At 48.5% G+C, this 21446-nt stretch overlaps 1 protein-coding gene across 5 annotated transcripts in view; it reads left to right on the forward strand.

Annotated features, from left to right (window-relative positions):
- The window catches only part of ARHGEF17 (Rho guanine nucleotide exchange factor 17), a 284958-nt gene that overhangs the window by 203303 nt on the left and 60209 nt on the right, over window positions 1-21446 (forward strand). For all 5 annotated transcript variants that reach the window (XM_088479556.1, XM_088479554.1, XM_088479557.1 and 2 more), the window contains exons 4-6: window positions 7246-7428; window positions 13271-13387; window positions 17029-17121. In XM_088479556.1, the coding sequence (XP_088335682.1) occupies window positions 7246-7428; window positions 13271-13387; window positions 17029-17121 (393 nt within the window). The remainder of the gene's footprint in view (window positions 1-7245; window positions 7429-13270; window positions 13388-17028; window positions 17122-21446) is intronic.

A 21446-nucleotide genomic window follows, 5' to 3' on the forward strand; every position in this document is an offset into this window, starting at 1 on the left:
GTGTCAACCCGGTGGCACAGGCCGCAACTCCAGCGTCCTCCGTACGCAAGCCAGCGTACTCGCGCTTGTGTTACCCCGGTGGGACAGGCCACACTCCAGCGTCCTCAGTACGAAAGTCAGTGTACTCGCGCTTGTGTCAACCCGGCGGCACAGGCCCTCACTCCAGCACCAGTGGCTTGTGTCAACTTGGCAGCACGGGTCTCAATCCAGCGTATTTCCTACAGTCTTCTGTTAAAACAGCCAAGGCACTTCCAGCCCTCAAGACTGCTACCGGCCCAAAGGCCGCATCTCATCTTCAGGCCCAGAGGCCACAGCCAACCAAAGCTCTTCCAGCCCTCAATGCTGCTACCGGCCCAAAGGCGTGCATCTCATCTTCAGGCCCACAGGCCACAGCCAGCCAAAGCTCTTCCAGCCCTCAAGGCTGCTACCGGCCCAAAGGCGTACATCTCATCTTCAGGCCCACAGGCCACAGCCAGCCAAAGCTCTTCCAGCCCTCAAGGCTGCTACCGGCCCAAAGGCGTGCATCTCATCTTCAGGCCCACAGGCCACAGCCAGCCAAAGCTCTTCCAGCCCTCAAGGCTGCTACCAGCCCAAAGGCCGCATCTCATCTTCAGGCCCACAGGCCACAGCCAGCCAAAGCTCTTCCAGCCCTCAAGGCTGCTACCTGCCCAAAGGCGTGCATCTCATCTTCAGGCCCACAGGTCACAGCCAGCCAAAGCTCTTCCAGCCCTCAAGGCTGCTACCGGCCCAAAGGCGTGCATCTCATCTTCAGGCCCACAGGCCACAGCCAGCCAAAGCTCTTCCAGCCCTCAAGGCTGCTACCGGCCCAAAGGCGTGCATCTCATATTCAGGCCCACAGGCCACAGCCAGCCAAAGCTCTTCCAGCCCTCAAGGCTGCTACCGGCCCAAAGGCGTGCATCTCATCTTCAGGTCCACAGGCCACAGCCAGCCAAAGCTCTTCCAGCCCTCAAGGCTGCTACCGGCCCAAAGGCCGCATCTCATCTTCAGGCCCACAGGCCACAGCCAGCCAAAGCTCTTCCAGCCCTCAAGGCTGTATCTGCTCCTACGAGCTCACAAGCTTCAGCCACTCTATCCTATCAGCTGTTTAAGCTGCTACACGGCCCCATCTAGCCAAGACATACCAGCCCTCAAGGTAGTTGCGGGACTTTCTTATTAACATATACCCACCTTCCTTAACAATGACCTTCTTTCCTCAGTACGGCTGAATTCCTGGAAGGGAATCTGCCACCAGGATTATCTCAGGTCAGTAAGACATTCTCTCATCACTAAATGTCTTTTTTTTTTCATTTTACATTTATCAGTAGACCCGGACTGTTTAGTTCTCATGTACTTTGCCGAAACCTTTGCAGCTGCCATACAGTTTAAACCTCCTTATGTACCAAATACCAGGGTCGGATTTTCTATTTAAACAACAAAAACATGTTCTGCAAATTACACCTGGTGTTGAATGAGGTCACATAACAAAAAAGCGCACTGAGGAGGAGTGCCAGTCTGGGAGCCTGTTCCTGCAAGATAACGTGTGCCGGACAGGGTTCCTTTTAACAGACGATCTTTGGAATGCGGTGCCAAAATATTTGCTATGGGGTACTTGGAATGGAGCAATGCTCTGCAGATCTCTGAAAATGAGTAAATGAATATTCTGCACACTAAAATGAATAGTAATTCCTTGCTGTATATGGTACACCTGGGGGGGGGGTGAGCGCACAGGTTAAGGGCTACATCTCACCTGACAGTTCTTCTAAGCCAACGTGAGACGTCACGCTCCATGTTATCTTAATTTATGTCCTTTATGCAGAAGGTAGACTTAGTACAGGCACCTGTCAGATTGATTTACTCTCCAGTGTTCCCGAGTAATTAGGGGGTTGATTAGATCATCATAAGGGTAATGGGGCGTTCGCGCGCAGGCAAAGCTCAGAGAGGGCTTATTGACGTAACTGCGGGCTAGACAGAGAATACCAGGATCCAGTGCGTCAGTGAACACGCTCAGGGCACCTTCCTGCACCCAATGCAATTGTGCACCCTGATCAATGTACTGTGTATCTGTGTATCACCTACTTAATGCTCTCCTCCCCTCTCCAAGATCATGTGCTTCCTCATTCAGGCTCAGGCGGTCGGCGACCTCATTAGCAAGCGGACACTCCATATAGAACTGTCTACATCAGAGTTGTCAGCGAGTCTCTTGCTACCGCCACTGCCAGCTTAGATCTAATTCCACCAATCAGCAGCAAGCTCTCTCCTGCCAGAGTCTAATAAACACATCTTATTGGCTTAGGAAGGGAAGACCATGCTGGTTGGTTGGTGGAAGGGCTTCCTTTAGATTACAGATGGGGGTGGTACTGTGTGAGCGGTGCTTGCTGTCTGCTCTGTGAATGGGCGGTGCTGAAACCAAAGCCGTAACTAGACTTTTTGGTGCCCTGTGCCAGAAAGAGCATTGGCGCCCCCCTCATTTTTCAAAGGGACATAATGCACCCAAAAAAGGGCCATGGCCTCATGGGGAAGGGCCAGGTGAGAGATAGGAGAGGCCAGGAGATGCTGGGGATGAAATAAGAGGACGCTGCAAGCAAAAATGATAATAAACAGATATTTGACAGGCCCAAACAGCGCCCCCTGACCTGTGGTGCCCTGTGCGATGGCACCGGCCGCACTACCCTAGCTACGGCCCTGGCTGAAACTAGAGGGTGACGACAGCTCACCCCAAGTAGGTGGGTTTATGCTAATGAGGTTGCAAGTGAATTTATCCCTATCCCAATATTCCACAGTGATGAAATATATCAACTTTAAAACGCAGTAATTTCACCCTACATGTAATTTTTTTTTTATGATCCATCCCCTTTAAGGAGTCCTATTAGCTGATGCATAAAACATTATAAGGAAAGGGTTTTTTTTGTCATCTGGAGAGCCAGGAGGATACAGGGTATCTGTCCACGCTCCCAGTCACGTTACCACTGTTTTCATTACCACAGGAAATCTCCGTGTAGAGCCGAGTATAATGATTTCCTGAGGCCTGAAGGCTGGCACGTTGCCTGATGTTATCTCCCCTGCAACCGCGCTGCTCTGAATGGCGCAGACATTGATTTTCTACACCCACTTCACCTAATTAATAAGAATTATGTTTGCAACGAGATTCATTAAAAGTCAAAGCAGTGTTAGGATGTAAGGAGATGAGAAATGGTAAATATTCTCCTGTGCCCTAGACACGCTGGTGGCAGCACTAGTAATGAGTATGCAGACTATATCCAGTCTCTGGATACACCAGGGAGGCATGAGGGGCAGCCACTCATGAATACTGATTCTATATATATATATATATATATATATATATAATTTCTTACATCGTGCCTGCTGCGCATGCCCTGGGCACATCTCGCCTGGTGGTCGGCGGCGATATCTGCGGTGGAAATCTACTTTCCTGTCAGAAATATGACAGAGCTGAGGTTGAATAAATGAAAGTTTAATGTGTTTAAATAAGCAAGTCCCTGCCAGCAATAATTCACCTAGTGTCTGTGTACACTTTGTGGCCTGTGTTTATGAATTCCTTGGATCGTACATTATTTTCCTTGTGCGATTCCGCTTTCGTTGGGCCTGCTCCGGCCGTCACCTGATTTTAACTGGTTTTAAACTGGCTTCCCTACTTCATGCACCTCTCCCCTGGGGAAGTCTCGATGGGAAGTCCAACTGGGATGAGCATTATTTGCATCCGCGCCCAGGCAAAAAAAAACAAAAAAAACCCCTTCTCTTCAGTTAGGAGAAAGCGTTATGCATAGTGGCCGGATAATGTCCGCGCATGCCCCTTGTGATTTGACCCGGTGGGGGATCCTCGTTGACAAGCAAACCTAACACCATCCTCAGACTTATCAATAAGGCATCCATAACTTTATAGCAATTAAAAACAATATAACAACTTACAACTAACTTATACTAAAATAAAGACACGGACACAGACTGCTTTGGTTAAATGGTCATAACTTGCTTTTATTGAAGGTATGTCCCTGAGCTTTTAATTTACTTTTGGGAGTCAAAGAAGGATGCTACAAACACTCAGCTCCAGCCATATGTTACATAACCAATATTAGGGAGCGACTGAAACCCCCCCCCCTCCGTAGTCATTGTAAGCTGAGCGTAACTTAACCAATATTAGGGAGCGACTGAAACGCCCCCCCTGTGGTCATTGTAAGCTGAGCGTAACTTAACCAATATTAGGGAGTGACTGAAACGCCCCCCTCCGTAGTCATTGTAAGCTGAGCGTAACTTAACCAATATTAGGGAGCGACTGAAACGCCCCCCCTGTGGTCATTGTAAGGTGAGCGTAACTTAACCAATATTAGGGAGCGACTGAAACGCCCCCCCCCTGTAGTCATTGTAATCTGAGCGTAACTTACCCAGTATTAGGGAGCGACTGAAACGCCCCTCCCCCTGTGGTCATTGTAAGCTGAGCGTAACTTAACCAACTTAACGTAACTTAACCAATATTAGGGAGCGACTGAAACGCCCCGCCCAAAGTCCTCCCGCAGAGGTAGGCCATACTATGACCCTTCAAAGGAAATATGCTCCACAGCTTTTTCTTACACCTTACGTGGCCGCTGTTTTGTAGCACCTTCCTGCCCAATATGGTAATAACATAGTGTAAGAACACAACATAAAAAGAGCATCAGAAAGAGATAGGGGGGGAGGGACAAACACCGTCCAGAAAGGAAGTTGCTGGGTGTACACCAGCCTTATAAAGCCCACATATAGCCACTCCCAATATATCACACATGGTCAGAAACCAACCAACCACACAAACCCCCCCAAACTACTCTACCTAGCAACAGTTGACCAAAATTCTAGCCAATTGCAAAAAACTAAGGACTCTTATATAGCCTTATGCTTAATCAGCTTGCATCTCATCTTTCGCAGCCTTCATAGAGGTCCACAGGGAAGCCCCAGTAGATGGGTTAAGGTGTTAACCCTTTCATGAACAGCATGAAGTCCTGAGATAGCCACCCTCCGGAGAATACTGTTGTTTTCACTGGCGTTTTGGCTGGTCGTGTGGATAACAAATAGACCCCTTATTATGTAGCACCAATATGATCGCAATGCATTACAGTTTGGGCAGAACCAAGTTTAACAGACTGGGTACTGATAGATAATAAGTGAGGACGTCGTACTCACAAGATTGCATTCAGGAGAATAAGGGTAAGTGCCACATAATTACATACAGTACTGGTGCAGCCAGATTGCAATGGGAAAAACTGCTTAGCGGGTTATACATAATCCATTCACACAGTAATATTGGTCTGAGGTTGTTTCGCTAAGAGACAGAATAAATGTAATTTTTGTGTGAACTGTGTGTATAAGGGGAATAATCAGATTGAATAGAGGGGAGGTAACCAGGTAGAATATAACACAGGAGGGGGAGTAACTGTGTAGAATAGAGGGGAGGTAACCAGGTGGAATATAACACAGGAGGGGGAGTAATCGTGTAGAATGGAGGGGAGGTAACCAGGTGGAATATAACACAGGAGGGGGAGTAACCGTGTAGAATAGAGGGGAGGTAACCAGGTAGAATATAACACAGGAGGGGGAGTAACTGAGTAGAATAGAGGGGAGGTAACCAGGTAGAATATAACACAGGAGGGGGAGTAACCGTAGAGAATAGAGGGGAGGTAACCAGGTAGAATATAACACAGGAGGGGGAGTAACCGTGTAGAATAGAAGGAAGGTAACCAGGTGGAATATAACACAGGAGGGGGAGTAACCGTGTAGAATAGAGGGGCGGTAACCAGGTAGAATATAACACAGGAGGGGGAGTAACTGTGTAGAATAGAGGGGATGTTTATTCCATGTAACTAACATGGAATAAAACTTAGCTGAAAAGGAGAATCTTGTCTGCAGGGGCGATTTAAGAGAAGATTGGCCCTACGTGCAGCCTCCGTGCGGGCCCCCTCCTCTCTCTAGCGGTGCCACTGCCGCGTAGTTCCAGAATTTACTGCGTAGGTGTGGGTCTCCAGAAAAATGGCACCTGCGCCATTTTCCCATGGGCAGCAGTAGTGCGCATGCGCGAGTCACCGGGAAAATGTCGGCCGCCATTTTCCAAGTGATTTTTGCTTCTCTGCAGCGCCGGCCCGGTACTCTAGAGTCAGCGAACAGCTGAGAATAAAGAGTATATGAGTGCAGGGTGTGCGGTGTGGGCCCCCCTGGTCCCAGGGGCCCGTGTGCACCGCACACCCTGCACCTATTATAGATACGCCCTTGCTTGTCTGTCTCACATTCAAGCCTTGAGCTACATGTATGTCTTTATATTGTATACTTCTGGTAGTTATCTGTTCTCTAACGTCCCTCCTATTTTGTTTTATATTTCTGCTCTGATTAGATGTTTTGTGTGTTGAATGGGCGCCTGTGGATGCATGCTACTTTGTGTCTATTGTACATCATTTACCATTGTATGTGATGTTCATTAAGCATCAGTGTATTTGCTTCAATTAAAAAAAAGAGAGACCTTTACGACTCACCCCTTGGTGTTAAGGACTGGGGAATTACAGGTTCCCTTTATTCATATACAGTATATCTCGGGGGATCGGTATGAAATAACACTGGAGGCATTAGTGAAGATCCCGACAGCAGCTAAGGTAAGTACTAACTAACCTACCCCCCCCAACCCTAAACTTCCCTTAGGGGTCCCTAACCCTAACCTCCCCCCCCCAAGTGCTTAACCCTAACCCCCCCCCCTGTAAGTGCCTAAACATAACCCCCCCTTCCCCACAGCCTAACCCTAAGTCTCCGGGGGGGGGGTGCCTAACCCTAAGCCCCCCCGGCTTACCTTCGATCAGGATGCCGGGCGTCAGGCTCCCGCCTTAGGTAAAATAACAGGCGTCAGGATTTTGACGCCTGTCATTAGACCCTTGCCGGGATTAGACAGCCGGGATGCCGACCGTCGGCATTTAGACCATCGGTATCTAGACCATCGGCATCGTGACTGCATACCATCTCGGGTAACTGTACAGAGGTGCAGCTCATAGCACCTGTAGGGTAAGGATCATATCCTACAAAGCTCATCATTTCTTTTTTATGCATATTTATGAATGTTTAACGTCCTATTTCCCAACTCAAGTTTTCCATGATACATCCCATATTGTTAATTTGTTTCTCCCGTTAGAGCTGAGCGATACAAATGAGTAGTAAGTGTCAGTCAGTTATGTGTCTGTCTCACCGCGGATGTATGACTTACTGCTCTCTCTGCCGTAGGGCTACATGAAGCCTCTGAAGCACCCGGAGAATCCCGTCCTGTGCGACCCGTCTCTGGTGGATGAAATCTTTGACCAGATACCGGAGCTGCTGGAACATCACGAGCAGTTCCTGGAGCAGGTTCATTACTGTGTGCAGAACTGGCCGGAGATCCAGACCGTGGGGGACATCCTGGTGGAGTCAGTAAGTAGCAGAAATCTCTAAGCACAGGACTAGGAGGTATTATACCGATGCAGAGCCAGCAGATATCTCTGAGAATTGTTCAAGACTCTTACATCTGACCCTAAACATGCTCACCCCAGCAATGTGTCTCTTCTCAGGTACCCTTATAACTCCTGAGTTGCTGGGGGCATGCAGTCTAAATTACAAGTGCATACAGCATAAAGTTGTTGGATGTACTAACTTCGATTGATGTAGCTACGTATGATAACACTTCCCAGTGCCAAGGAACCTAACCTCAGTTCTCCGTGCTGCTGGGGACCCTGCTAATTCTACTATATAACTCTGTGTTTAGCTTTCTGCTGCCTCCATTCCCCGCCTCACATCCTGTCACTGCCCCTGTCACATGCAGCCCTCTCCTCACTAACACATCACTCATCTCCCGATATACTCTCTGCTGCTGGGGACACTGCACCTCCCACTATATACCTCTCAGTCTGTGACTTCCTGCTGCCTCCATTCCCCTCCTCACATCATGTCACTGTCCCCGTCACATACAGCCCTGTCCTCACTAACACATCACTCATCTCCCGATATACTCTGTGCTGCTGGGCACCCTGCTTCTCCAACTATATACATCTGTCTGTGACTACCTGCTGCCTCCATTCCCCTCCTCACATCCTGTCACTGCCCCTGTCACATGCAGCCCTGTCCTCACTAACACATCACTCTTCTCCTGATATACTCTGTGCTGCTGGGCACCCTGCTTCTCCAACTATATACATCTGTCTGTGACTTCCTGCTGCCTCCATTCCCCTCCTCACATCCTGTCACTGCCCCTGTCACATGCAGCCCTGTCCTCACTAACACATCACTCTTCTCCTGATATACTCTGTGCTGCTGGGGACCCTGCTTCTCCCACTATATACCTCTCAGTCTGTGACTTCCTACTGCCTACAGTCCCCTCCTCACATCATGTCACACGTGGCACCTGCTAGGTGGCTAGATGATTATTTGGGTACTGCGGAGGTCCATCTAAGTGTAGTGCAAGTAGGCCTGCAACCAGTGTGGTAGGAGGTTGTTAGGCCATGATCTTCAGTGTAGGAATCAGGGGTAAAGTACAAGCAGGCGGACAGCTAAGATGCTCCGTCTGCCCATAGTCCAGCTATAAATGAGTAAAGTGCCATATCCCTACTTCTACCTAGAAAGGCTGAGACATCAGAGAATGACTGGGCCTGCATGCAGGGTGTAGGTCGCTGGCCTTTATCATAGATCTGTTACTTAGAACTGAGGGCCTGATTCAGACCGGCTCGCTAAGGTGCGTTCGCTCGTAGCTGCTGATGGTTCGCATTGTGCGCATACGTATGCATCGCAGTGCGCGAACCAGTGCGAGAGATCGGGAAGCGATCGCTCATTGCGCATAGACTGCCCAGCAGAGTGAGTGACCGGAGAAGCCGTTAGTGGGTGGTGGCAGGGGCTGGCCGCTGGAAACGGGAGTGGAGGTGCGAACGCAGGCGTGCCTAAGTGTCTCAACGCCATTTCAGAGGCATGCATAATTAACAGGCAGCGTCATGGTACACGTCACATGGCTGGTTTTTACACTGAAGTGCTCGCGATAGGGCATGACCAGCCACAAGCGCTGCGATCACATCCGATGGTACCCGATGTACCGATGGTTGCATACACTTCCTGGAGATGACGTGCGCAAGTGGGCTTCTTAAGACAGGCTGGTGGGCGTCTGCATACACTGTGCGATCGCACGCCAAGAGTGGGCGTGCTAATGCCTTGCCGTGCTATCGCCTGCCTTGCTGAATTTCGAATACGCATCGAGCGAGCGGGTCTGAGTCAGGTCCTGAGCCCCATTCAGCACGCCTTGCAGTTTTGTCAAGGTGAGATACTGAGAACGTCTTGTCACAGAATCCGGCTTCTCCATCACAGCCCGCCTTTTACAAGGTCCCCTCATTAATGGATCTCGGGCTCTGGCTGTAATGACTTGACGCAGGTCCAAGATATCAGCCTCTTAGAAGCTGCCACACTGTGCTGGGCCAGAGCCAGTCACATCTGTGGTATATTTGGTCACTTCATTTGCTTATAGGCAGCCAAAACCACAGCGGAAGGGCCTGCAGAGATACGTCACCATTACAGCAGCCATCTTGTTGGTGTCATTGTTTCCCAGCACAACCATAGAATGCCTCATCCTGCAGCTGTAATGGCGGCTCTGCTTCTGCACGCCATACTGTCAGAGGAAAGTGTTGCTTGGTCTGTTCTATTGCAGGACCCGTAAGACAATTTCTTGTTTAACTCTGTAATGAGGAACGCAGTCCATGGCATGTTCATATGTATCACAGTGATACTAAACTAAAATTGCTGCTGGTATTTTAGTTTGTTTAAAAATGGGGACCAATATCACTGTGATACAAACGAAAATGCCACTAGTATTTATCAATACTTACCCCTACTGTGAGGTCCCGCGAAGTCCTCCTCGTCGGCGGGGTCCTCAGCTCACCTGCTGGCAGCTTAACACTGCCAGCGCCTGGTGCCGATGTAATGCGCATGTACGACGGTCCCTCTGTGCATGACGCAGGGACCCGGCAGTACCCGAAAGGCTTTGCTGAAGCCGAAAAGGCACCGCTGGGTCTCCATTGCCAGCAATGTGGACCGCATCGCTCTCGCCATCTAAGCCGATGCGGGTGTGTCGCTGAAAATGTCTGCATCCAAAGATGATGCACAGCCATAGCATTAGCATTAGATGCGCCTGCAAACTGCACAAAATAAGGCCCTATGTGTCTACATTCTTCCCAGCCCTGTTCTCGCTGACACAACATTCATCTCCTGATATACTCTGTGCTGCTGAGGACCCTGCTCCTCCCACTATATAACTCTCGGTATGTGGCTTCCTGCTGTCTCCATTCCCCTCCTCCCATCATGTTACTGTCCCTGTCACATGCAGCCCTGTCCTCACTAACACATCACTCATCTCCTGATATACTCTGTGCTGCTGGGGACCCTGCTCCTCCCACTGTATAACTCTCGGTCTGTGGCTTCCAGCTGCCTCCATTCCCCTCCTCACATCATGTCACTGTCCCTGTCACATGCAGCCCTGTCCTCACTAACACATCACTCATCTCCTGATATACTCTGTGCTGCTGGGGACCCTGCTCCTCCCACTATATATCTCTCAGTCTGTGGCTTCCTGCTGTCTCCATTCCCCTCCTCACATCATATCACTGCCCCTGTCACATGCAACCCTGTCCTCACTAACATATCACTCATCTCCTGATATACTCTGTGCTGCTGGGGACCCTGCTCCTCCCACTATATAACTCTCGGTCTGTGGCTTCCTGATGCCTCCATTCCCCTCCTCACATCATGTCACTGCCCCTGTCGCATACAATCACACTAGCAGAGACGACACTACTTCCCACTCCTTTAATCCTCTGAAATACTCTGTATTGCTTTCAGCTTTCTGATGATATGATTAGGTACAGGTCACTCTAACCCTGCCCACTTCTACAATGAGGATATAACAGATGCACAGGAAATAACAAATTACTGCAAAATAAAATGTGCTGTGTCCTTGGTGTAAGGTACCTTATAAGTCTTTGTTTAGAACATAAAGTATATCTCTGCAGTGTGCAATGAATGACAGCAGTTTTGCAGATATACATTTATATTCTGAAGTCCTACATAGGCCTTGGCGTCACACAGTCTAATTTTAGTGCCTTCCAAAATCTTTTGTGAGGTACATTAAAACGTGATAACACTGAAAGGTCAGTGTCAGACTTTTCCATGTTGCAGACAGTTTAGTACTCACCCTTAAAGAGCTTATTAAATGTCACACATGGCCATAAAATTGGGAAACATCTCTAGATATATCCTCTTAAAGCAAATCAATAAACTGCTGTGCCAGACAAGCCCCCCGCCGCTTCTGAGTACAGGCGGCCATTACCCACAGTACCTGGCTATAATGCATGTCAGTAGTGATGAAGGCCTTGGAATTAGTGGGTGCAAGAACTGTAATAATTTATAGTGTTCCCTTCACCAACTTAGACACAGGCGGCCATGTTGCTTGCTGAACCAATCTTCGTGCCTCATCTCTGGATACTTGAGTCACTATTAGATATAGACTGTAGAGCAGATTGAAACAATTTTATTGCATTTTGCTAAATTTCTACCTGTGCGCTTCCTGGAATTTGGTACAGTGGCACAGTGGTTAGCATTGCTGGTCTCATGATTTCTATTCTGATCAGAACCCTATACTCATAGATTAATTGGCTGCTGACAAAATGGACCCTAAAGCAGGGGCTGACAGTTTTTTGTTAGGTCCCAGGAGCCAGCTTGACCGTTTCGGAGCCCGTTCTTCGTTCCAAAATATATGTAAACTTGTACATAATCGTAGATAGCAGTGCCGGTTGGGGATGTAGTTAACTTGCTGCCGCACGGGATGTCGGCGGTCGAAATCCCGGTTTAGGGCTAGGCATTAAGGGAGGAGGGCTAGGCGCTAAGGGGGGAGGGTTTGGAACTGGGGGGGAGTTAGGTTTCGGCACTAACGGGGAGGGGGGAATGTTAGGGTTAGGTTTAGGCACTAATGGGGAGGATTATTAGGGTGCGTGTGGGGGAGTGTTAGGGTTAGGATGCAGGGAGGGCCAGGGTTAGGAGGTGAAGGGGGAGGATTAGGCACTTAGGGGGGAGGGTTAGGCACTAGGATGAAGGGTTAGGTGGTTAGGTTTAGGCACTAACGGGGAGGGTTAGGGTGCGGGGGGGAGTGTTAGGGTTAGGATGCAGATAGGGAGGGTCAGGGTTAGGAGGTGAAGGGGGGAGGGTTAGGTACTAGGGGGGATGGTTAGGTTTAGGCACTAACGGGGGGGGCGTTATTAGGGTGCGGGATGGGATTGTTAGGGTTAGGATGCGGGAAGGGCGGGTCAGGGTTAGGAGGTGAAGGGGGGAGGGTTAGAATACTTACGGAGCCGCTGTCGGTGTTATGACTTCTGGCCTCCCAACTGCCGGCCTCCCATACCCAAACTGGCAGTTGTAAAATAACACAGGAGGATCAACATTGAGGGCCAGTGATGTCTTTTTAAATAACTTAAATCTCCGGTTTCTTAAGGCCATTCCCAAACTGCCAGGTTAGATCTTGAAGGCTGCAATAGTCATGGTCAGACATATCTGTCCTCTATGGTATATCTGTGGCCCTCATTCAGAGCCGCTCGTTAGCGGCAGTACGCTCGTTCCGAGCGATGTTTGCACATCTGCGCATGCGTACGGTTTTTAGTACGCATGCGCGAACCAGTCAGTGCGGCCGAAAATCGTTGGTACGCAATATAGCGAGTGCCTGCTATTTTGAGTGACAGAATGAGGCGTATGTGGGTGGTAACAGGGGAAGGTGCTTGAAAATGGGGAGTGGAGATCCGAACGCAGGCGTGCTTAAAGGTCAAAACGGGCGTTTTATGGGTGTGCATATTTAAAACAGCAGCGTCATTGACCACGTCACTGGGTTATTTTATAGCCAGAACTGCTCGCAAATTTGTGGTAGCAAACACCAACCACAAGAATAGCGAGCAGTTCATACGCTGGTCGATGTACTCGATTAATCTAATAAATAGCGGACATGACGTAGGATGCGAGCGGCCAGGGGGCGTTTTTAACAAATAAACGAGCGTATGTTTTGCTCGCTCGTTCAGACTTAGAGGTGTGAACAGACTGCAATGTGCGTACGGATCATTTGAATAGCCACCCCTTGTTTTTAAACGAGCGACCACAAATAGCGAACGGCTCTGAATGAGGGCCTGTGTTCTCTATGAGACTCCTACACACTGTCCTTCTCTTTGCAGTTCTCCAAGGAATCATCTGTCTCTTCTCTTTGCAGTTCTCCAAGGAAATCCTGGTGACCATCTACTCTGCTTACATCGATAACTTTCTCAACGCCAAGGACGCAGTCCGGGTGGCGAAGGAAGCCAGACCGGCATTTATGAAGTTCCTAGAGGTAGGTCCGCCTCTCCTGCCATGGTGTAATTGTGTAACCGCGTACGGCTGTACCTTCTCTCATTAGCACACGGCTTCTGAGCCAACTTGGAAATAGACGTTTCACTACCCAAACTGAAATCATTTATTTATAAGGGTAAAATCGCAAGTCGCATAAATGTCTTGATGGTAACATTCGCCAATTGAATCCCTCATAGTTGAGCAGATTTTTGCTGTGTAGAGCGCTTTGGGTGCGTATTACAGGCGGTGACAACGCTGTGATGCTACGTACACAGTATAATGCATAATGTTGTGTATACATTGCGTAGATGTCACTAGTAATGCAGAAGATCATCTCTCTCTATATACCACCGCACGGCTGTATAGATGCAAAGACCAACTCCATCGATTAAATTCCCGTCTGCTGACATCAACGCGCGGATGTTCCAGACTCAATGAATGGTCTATTTATTGTTACACATATTTACTCTGAATCGTCTGCGAGATGTCTGGATAGTTTTATTATGCCTAATTGTATTGTTGGCAATATTATCCCGTTACATCTGGAAATTATTGTCTGGCCTCGCTCAGTCATTGTTTACAGGTGTGCGGCAAGGCAGACACTTAATTAAGTTACTCTGGCGTTGTAGCCGATGTTCAGCAAATGGGGGGGAACAAGATCTGCGAGGGAGGCGGAGGGAGACTCTCTTTCATACGGAGCCAACACTTAAATATCAGATAATCTTTACTATTTTGTTTTCTCCTGGGGGGGGGCAGCAAAGAGCAACAGGGGCAGTCAGCGCTTGCTGGATCTTGTAGTTCCACAACAGCTGAGCGAGTCGCAGGCTTTCCTGGCTTGTACGCGTTTCTTATAATTTCCATATGTACAGTCAGGTGCATAAATATTGGGACATTGACAGAATTTTCATATTTTGGCCTCTATTCACCACCACCAATGGCTTTGAAATGAAATAAACAAGATGTGCTTTAACTGCAGACTTTCAGATTTAATTTGAGGGTAATTACATCCAAATTGGGTGAACGGTGTAGGAATTACAAAGGTTTCTATATATGCCTCCCACTTTTTAAGGGGCCAAAAGTAATGGGACTATCAACTCAAAAGCTATTTCATGGACAGACGTGGGCTCTTCCCTCGTTATTTCATTATCAATTAAGCAGGTAAAAGGTCTGGAGTTGATTCTAGGTGTGACATTTGCATTTGGAATCAGTTGCTGTCGACTCTCAATATGAGATCCCAAGAGCTGTCACTATCAGTGAAGCAAGCCATCATTAGGCTGAAAAATCAAAACAAACCCATCAGAGAGATAGCAAAAACATTAGGGGCTGTATTCAGAGGCGGCCATACGGTCTATGACCGCACGGCCGCCTAGATGTTTGTCTAGTGCGCATCCGCACGAGGGAGCCGGCTCCTTCGTGCGCATGCGTGAGACCCGCTACGACCGACAGCGCTGGTCGTAGCGGGTCTCTTTCCAAAGGGGGCGAGCTGTCGATGTTGATTGACAGCTCGCTCCGTTTGGAAGGCGGGCCGGGGGGTGGCAGCCCAAAAGGAGGCGTTCCCATGGGAACGCCTGCCGTTTGGGGGAGGCCCCACTGACATCACTAGATGTCAGTGGAGAGCTTCCGGCTCTGACAGAGCCAGAAGCTCTCCGGGGTTTATGACAAGTGAGACCCTACCCTAGGGTCTCGTCGTAAGCCCCGATGGTGGTGATGGTCAATGACCATCGCGACCATCGCCCTAGCGGTCATTAGAGCTGTGGGTGTTAACCCATAGCCTAACGACCGAAACAGAGGCGGGTGGTCAGGATGCAAGCGGCCGCCCAGTTTCTGAGCGACCGCTTGCATCCTCCGACCGCCTCTGAATGAGGCCCTAGGTGTGGCCAAATCAACTGTTTGGAACATTCTTACAAAGAAAGAACGCATCGGAGAGCTCAGCAACACCAAAAGACCCGGAAGACCACGGAAAACAACTGTGGTGGATGACAGAAGAATTATTTCCCTGGTGAAGAAAAACCCCTTCACAACAGTTGGCCAAATCAAGAACACTCTCCAGGAGGTAGGTGTATATGTGTCAAAGTCAACAATCAAGAGAAGACTTCACAAGAGTGAATATAGAGGGTTCACCACAAGGTGAAAACCATTGGTGAGCCACAAAAACAGGAAGACCAGATTAGAGTTTGCCAAACAACTTCTAAAAAAGCCATTACAGTTCTGGAACAACATCCTATGGACAGATAAGACAAAGATCAACTTGTACCAGAGTGATGGGAAGAGAAGAGTATGGAGAAGGAAAGGAACTGCTCATGATCCAAAACATACCACCTCATCAGTGAAGCATGGTGTTGGTAGTGTCATTCCATGGGCATGTATGGCTGCCAATGGAACTGGTTCCCTTGTATTTATTGATGATGTGACTGCTTACAAAAGCAGCAGAATGAATTCTGAAGTGTTTCGGGCAATATTATATGCTCATATTCAGTCAAATGCTTCAGAACTCATTGGACGGCGCTTCACAGAGCAGATGGACAATGACCCGAAGCATACTGCAAAAGCAACCAAAGAGTTTTTTAAGGCTAAAAAGTGGAATGTTATGCAATGGCCAAATCAATCCCCTGACCTGAATCCGATTGAGCATGCATTTCACTTGATGAAGACAAAACTGAAGGGAAAAAGCCCCAAGAACAAGCAGGAACTGAAGACATTTGCAGCAGAGGCCTGGCAGAGCATCACCAGGGATGAAACCCAGCGTCTGGTGATGTCTATGCGTTCCAGACTTCAGGCTGTAATTGCCTGCAAAGGATTTGCAACAAAGTATTAAAAAGTGAAAGTTAGATTTAGGATTGTTTAGTTTGTCCCATAACTTTTGGCCCCTTAAACAGTGGGAGGCACATATAGAAACCGTTGTAATTCCTACACCGTTCACCTGATTTGGATGTAACTACCCTCAAATTAAATCTGAAAGTCTGCAGTTAAATCACATCTTGTTTGTTTCATTTCAAAGCCATTGTGGTGGTGAATAGAGGCCAAAATCTGAAAATTCTGTCAATGTCCCAATATTTATGCACCTGACTGTATATAATATAATCTGTTCTATGTTGTCTACCTCATGGAACCTTGTTTACATGATACAGTATGATAGGAAGGATCAGGCCTCACTCCCATCATTGTTTTTATTAACATTTATTTACCGCAAACATATTCCGTTGCACTTTACAAATAAACCTAAGTAATGTCAGCACCTGCTTCAAAGATGTCCGCACTCCGTTCCATTGATGGCAATGCTGAATAGGAGGTCCCGGAGCGATTCAACTGACCGCGATGCTTAGCCGACTAAAGAGAATTTCAGCTCGTCTGAGCTGAGAGCAGAAATCTGACTAAAGTGCCGGCCGCGATGCTGTTTTACAACTTAGCGCGGCGCTAACGGCATCCCGGACAAGTCGGAAAATGCTGGTTAACGCGACTGAACACCCAGCTTTAGTCGCGCTAGCCGACATTCTCCGACTTCAGTGCTTCTCGTCAGACTTAACAGCGCACTGTTAAAAGCCCGACTAGAAGCACTTAAGCCGGTGAATTGAACAGCTCGGGGACCTGAATTCCCCCCATTAACAGGTCATGTTCAGCACTTTCTCTCTGTTTTGTTTCCAGCAATGCACAAGAGAAAACAAGGAAAAACAGGGGTTGTCGGACCTGATGATTAAACCCGTACAGAGGATCCCACGTTACGAGCTGATTGTCAAGGTGAGGGGAACTGTCGGACACTGGCAAGATGGCTGCTCTGTGGTCAGACGGGAAATGATGTAGAACTTACCGTCAAAACTTATTCGTAACAGAACAGTGTCTCCAATATTTATGTGACCAAAGTGGGAAAGCGCTTACTTAGTAGATACGGGATGCGGTCAATATCCCGACCACAGGGATTCCGGCACTCCCAATATCAGTGCCGAAATCCAGACACTTGCATCGCAGTGCGCGAACCACTGCGAAAGTTCGGGAAGCGTTCGCTCGCCCAGCATAGACAGACCAGCTGAATTAGTGACAGGAGAAGCCGTTTGTAGGTGGTGACAGGGGCAGGCCACTAGAAACGGGGGAGTGGAGGTGCGAACGCAGGCGTGTCTGAGTGTCTTAACGCCATTTCAGAGGCGTGCATAAATAACAGGCTACATCATAGTACACATCACCTGGTTGAATTATACACTGAAGCACTCGCAGTGCTTTGCGGTAGGGTATAGTCGACCTCAAGTGCTGCGTTCGCTTCCGATGGTACCCGATGGCTGCATACACTTTCTGGAGATGACGTGCGCTAGTGGCTGGTGGGCCTCTGCATACACAGGGTGATCGCACGCCAAGACATAGTGGCCGTGGTTACGGCTTGCTGGGTGATCGCCTGCCTTGCCGTCACTTTGCCGAATTTGCATACGCTGGGTGCTAGCTTTCGCATCTAGCGACCGGGTCTGAAATCAGGCCCTAAGGGAGGAGGGTTAGGCACTAAGGGAGGAGGGTTAGGGTGCGGGGAGTGGGAGGTTAGGATTTAGGCACCAGGGGGGGTATGTTAGGTTTAGGCACTGGGGAGCGAGGGTTAGAGTAGGGAGAGAGGGAGGGTTAGTATTCTGACCGACAAGTGTCGGTATTCTAAGTAATGCACTTTAGAACAACACTGCAGAGTGAGTCATAGTAATCTGTATGTTGCTTTGATGTTTCATGTACCACAAATTCAGGGTGTAAGTTGGTTATGTGTTTTTGCATTGCACACATCACTACTGTTTTCTATACAATTACATTTTAATGGCACAATCAGGTCCAGCGCCATAAGTGGAGATTCGCGGTCACGCAGGAGCATCACGCAACCATTTCTGCGGAAGCTCACGCTATATGCGTAGGAGAACTGGGTGAAATACTAGAAGTAATGGCATGTTCCCTCCAATGATTTGGCCCCTTAGCAGCTATTGCCTGGTGATCACCTGTGACCGCAGGATAGCGTCACCCAGCACTACGGAGAAATTGAAGTTCTCCATAAATGGTAGAAGGTCACATTGTGCCCTATTTCCCCCATACTGGATCGCACACACATTGGGGCCACACTAGTTTGAAAGAGGGGAGAAATGTTCCATAGATGGCTGGATGGTTAATAGGTCTCTTGGCCACTACATATCCCAGCATTCAGGCGCTGGTGGCGAGTGGTTGTGTCAGCGTTTATAGAGGTGGCTTTCTCCCACTGCGTCGCAGGAAGACTTTCCTATTGGGTATCGCCAACTTAAAAAAAAGATTTAATTTTAGTGGTGAGTCAGAGTTTGAGCAGTATTTTATTCAGTCAAACTTTATTTTGGAATAATTGTAATCAGTTTACTTACACTCTGACTCTTACGCGTTAGTGGCATCTGAGACTTTGGCCCTCATTCAGAGCCGGACGCTCTGAGCAGAGCGCACGCTCTGAATGAGGGCCGTCCTCCATAAAAATGGAGCGTCCTCCTGGACGCTCGTATAGCTGTGGGTCACTGCTATGCGGCGTGACATCACAGGTCACGCACGCCGCGTTGTCCACTGCCCTCCAGCCCGCTCTGCCAGCCAACGCCCTGCGCCAATCAGCCAGCCCGCGCTCTGTCCAGGCAGGCTCTGCAGCCTGCCTGGAAGCCCGCCCGCACGCACGCGATCCTGCTGCAGTGTGAGTGACAAGGGGGGAAGAAATGTGGGTTTTGTGGGGACCAGACTTTTTTTTTAGTGAGAACCAGCCATATGTTATCCAGCCATATATTTGCCTATTTAGTGGGGAACAATGTGTTTTGTTTTGTTTTTTGTTTCTGTGGGGCCAGCCATAGGTTTCTTTTTCTGTGGGGAGCAATTCTGTGGGGCGCAATGTGGTATGGTTGTTTTTTTTGTGGGGAGCAATGTGGTTTTTTTTTTCTGTTAGGCCAGCCAATGGGATTGTTTTATTCTTGTGGGGGCCAATGTAGTGTGTTTTTTATTCTTGTGGGGGCCAATGTACTGTAGTGTGTTTTGTTCCTGTGGGAACTAATGTAGTGTGTTTTTTCATAGTCCGCGCACACCGCATCGCCGGATAGTGTGCCTTGGCAATTTTAAAATCTTGTGTAGTGTGCCGCGAGTTAAAAAAGGTTGAAAATCACTGCTGTAAATCCTCAGTCCTAGGGTTGGCCGTCTGGCCAGATATTTGGCAGCGGGCTCATGTACCAGGCTCGGTAATGTTAGCGGCTGGTTTGCATGAACTTGTGTGTTTGAATGAAGGCAGAGATGGGGCTGGCATCCTGCACCGAGATCCCTCGTCAGAGACTGGCATTAATTGAGTTGAGGTTTGGGACAATTTTTAAGGGGAGTAATTCACTCATTCTACACTTCTCCTGAAATACGTACTGTAACACGCTGGATGTGTGCCAGTGACATCTGGCCGGTGCCATAACTCAAAGAGCCTTGTGCCAGGGTCCAGGGAATCTCGATGCCAAGAAAGATGACTGGACCCACTGGCGGAGACGTGTTTCAGAGGGAAGTAGCCGGGCTTTGCTGGCACTCTAATTTATATAAGTGCTGTGATACAGAGAGAGACTGTGTAAACCAAGAGTTAAATCTTCTCTGTACCTGTTTTTGTGTAACAGGTCTCTGATACATGTGTCATATCCACAAGGGCTAATCCTCAGGGACTTAGAGGTGTCTCACAGGCTGGTAATACACTAATAATACACTAATGAACGGCATCTGGAGACGGACCGGTGCCTGTAAGATTGTAGAGGAAAAACTAACCATATAGTGAAGATACCGGGTCTGGTTGAGGGTTGGGAGCAAAATGGTAAAAAAAAGGAGCAACTTTGCACCTTGGTAAGACCAGGTGCAAAATGTGCAGAGAGACTTAGATTTGGGAGGGGTGTGTCCTAGCTCACATCTAAATCACACTGCAAGAAGAAAATGTGCCCAGCATCTGTGGGCTACATGCAACAGCAGCCAGTATTTACCCTGCATGCAAACATAATAAATGTATTTGCCCCCTTGTATTGCAGCATGGTTTGCCAAGGTGCACGGGGCTAGAGGTGGGCGCTGATGCATGCGTGGCTGCGTTTTCTTTTGGATTCGCTGCTGCGACAATATGCAAATGCCAATTACGAAAATATGCAAATGTCATTGCGAGCGCCGGAGATTGCAAGCCATTAGGAGCCCACTTCCAGTGTCCGTGGACAGTGGAAATCCAACAGCGTTCTTAAACACCCCACCGTCAGCGCGCCATTGTAATGACCATCGCCACTTACAACGCCCTAAGGCTGATGCAGTGTCTCCTTCTGAACTTTCCCTAATCATGGCCTCTGTAGCTGCACTTCTGCGTTTGAGAACGTTGCCGCGCTCACTGACACAAACTCGACACCCCCTTTTTCATGTTCACTTCAAGCCGCCTCCTAGAAACGCCTGTGGCTCTCCGCCACCAGCGCCGTTACAAGCCACTCCAGTAGTCTCTGTATACACTCAGGGTGGAGCATGCACCAAAGGGGTTTCATGGACTTTCATGCGCAGTAGCAAATAATCGCTAAACTGCGCAAACATCAACACCGCGTCCATCTTTGAATGAGGCCCAAAGTCACTTTGCTCCCAACAATCTGCCCCACAGCTGCAGTATTTTCCATTCTCCGAGACTCCGATGACAGAAACCACCACGTGCACAATCCCTAATACACTGACAGTCACTAGTTATTGGAGCTATTCACAAGGTGATGGTTCCCCAGTGAACTGTTTAAATACACTGAAGGTAATTTACTGGGTTTGTGTACACAATGGGGATATAATGGCAGTAAGTGGCAGCGTCAGGTTTCCTGTGTATCAATTTCATGATGAACAACTGTTATAATAGCTCAAATGGGATAACATTCTGTACTACGCTATATATATATATATATATATATATATTTATATATGGGATAACACCCTAGTACTAGGTATTTATGGGATAATATACCTCACTATTATATAACTATATAATTGCTGCATACAGGTTCCTCGCCCTAATGCTGAGCAGCGACCGCAGTGGGAGCCCAGTGATGGCGCTATTGGGTGAGGCAGATGGCACTGGTTAA

This window comes from Taudactylus pleione, unplaced genomic scaffold (genome assembly GCF_031769625.1).
Source record: "Taudactylus pleione unplaced genomic scaffold, aTauple2 ptg000241l, whole genome shotgun sequence".
In the NCBI taxonomy this organism is placed as follows: Eukaryota; Metazoa; Chordata; class Amphibia; order Anura; family Myobatrachidae; genus Taudactylus; species Taudactylus pleione.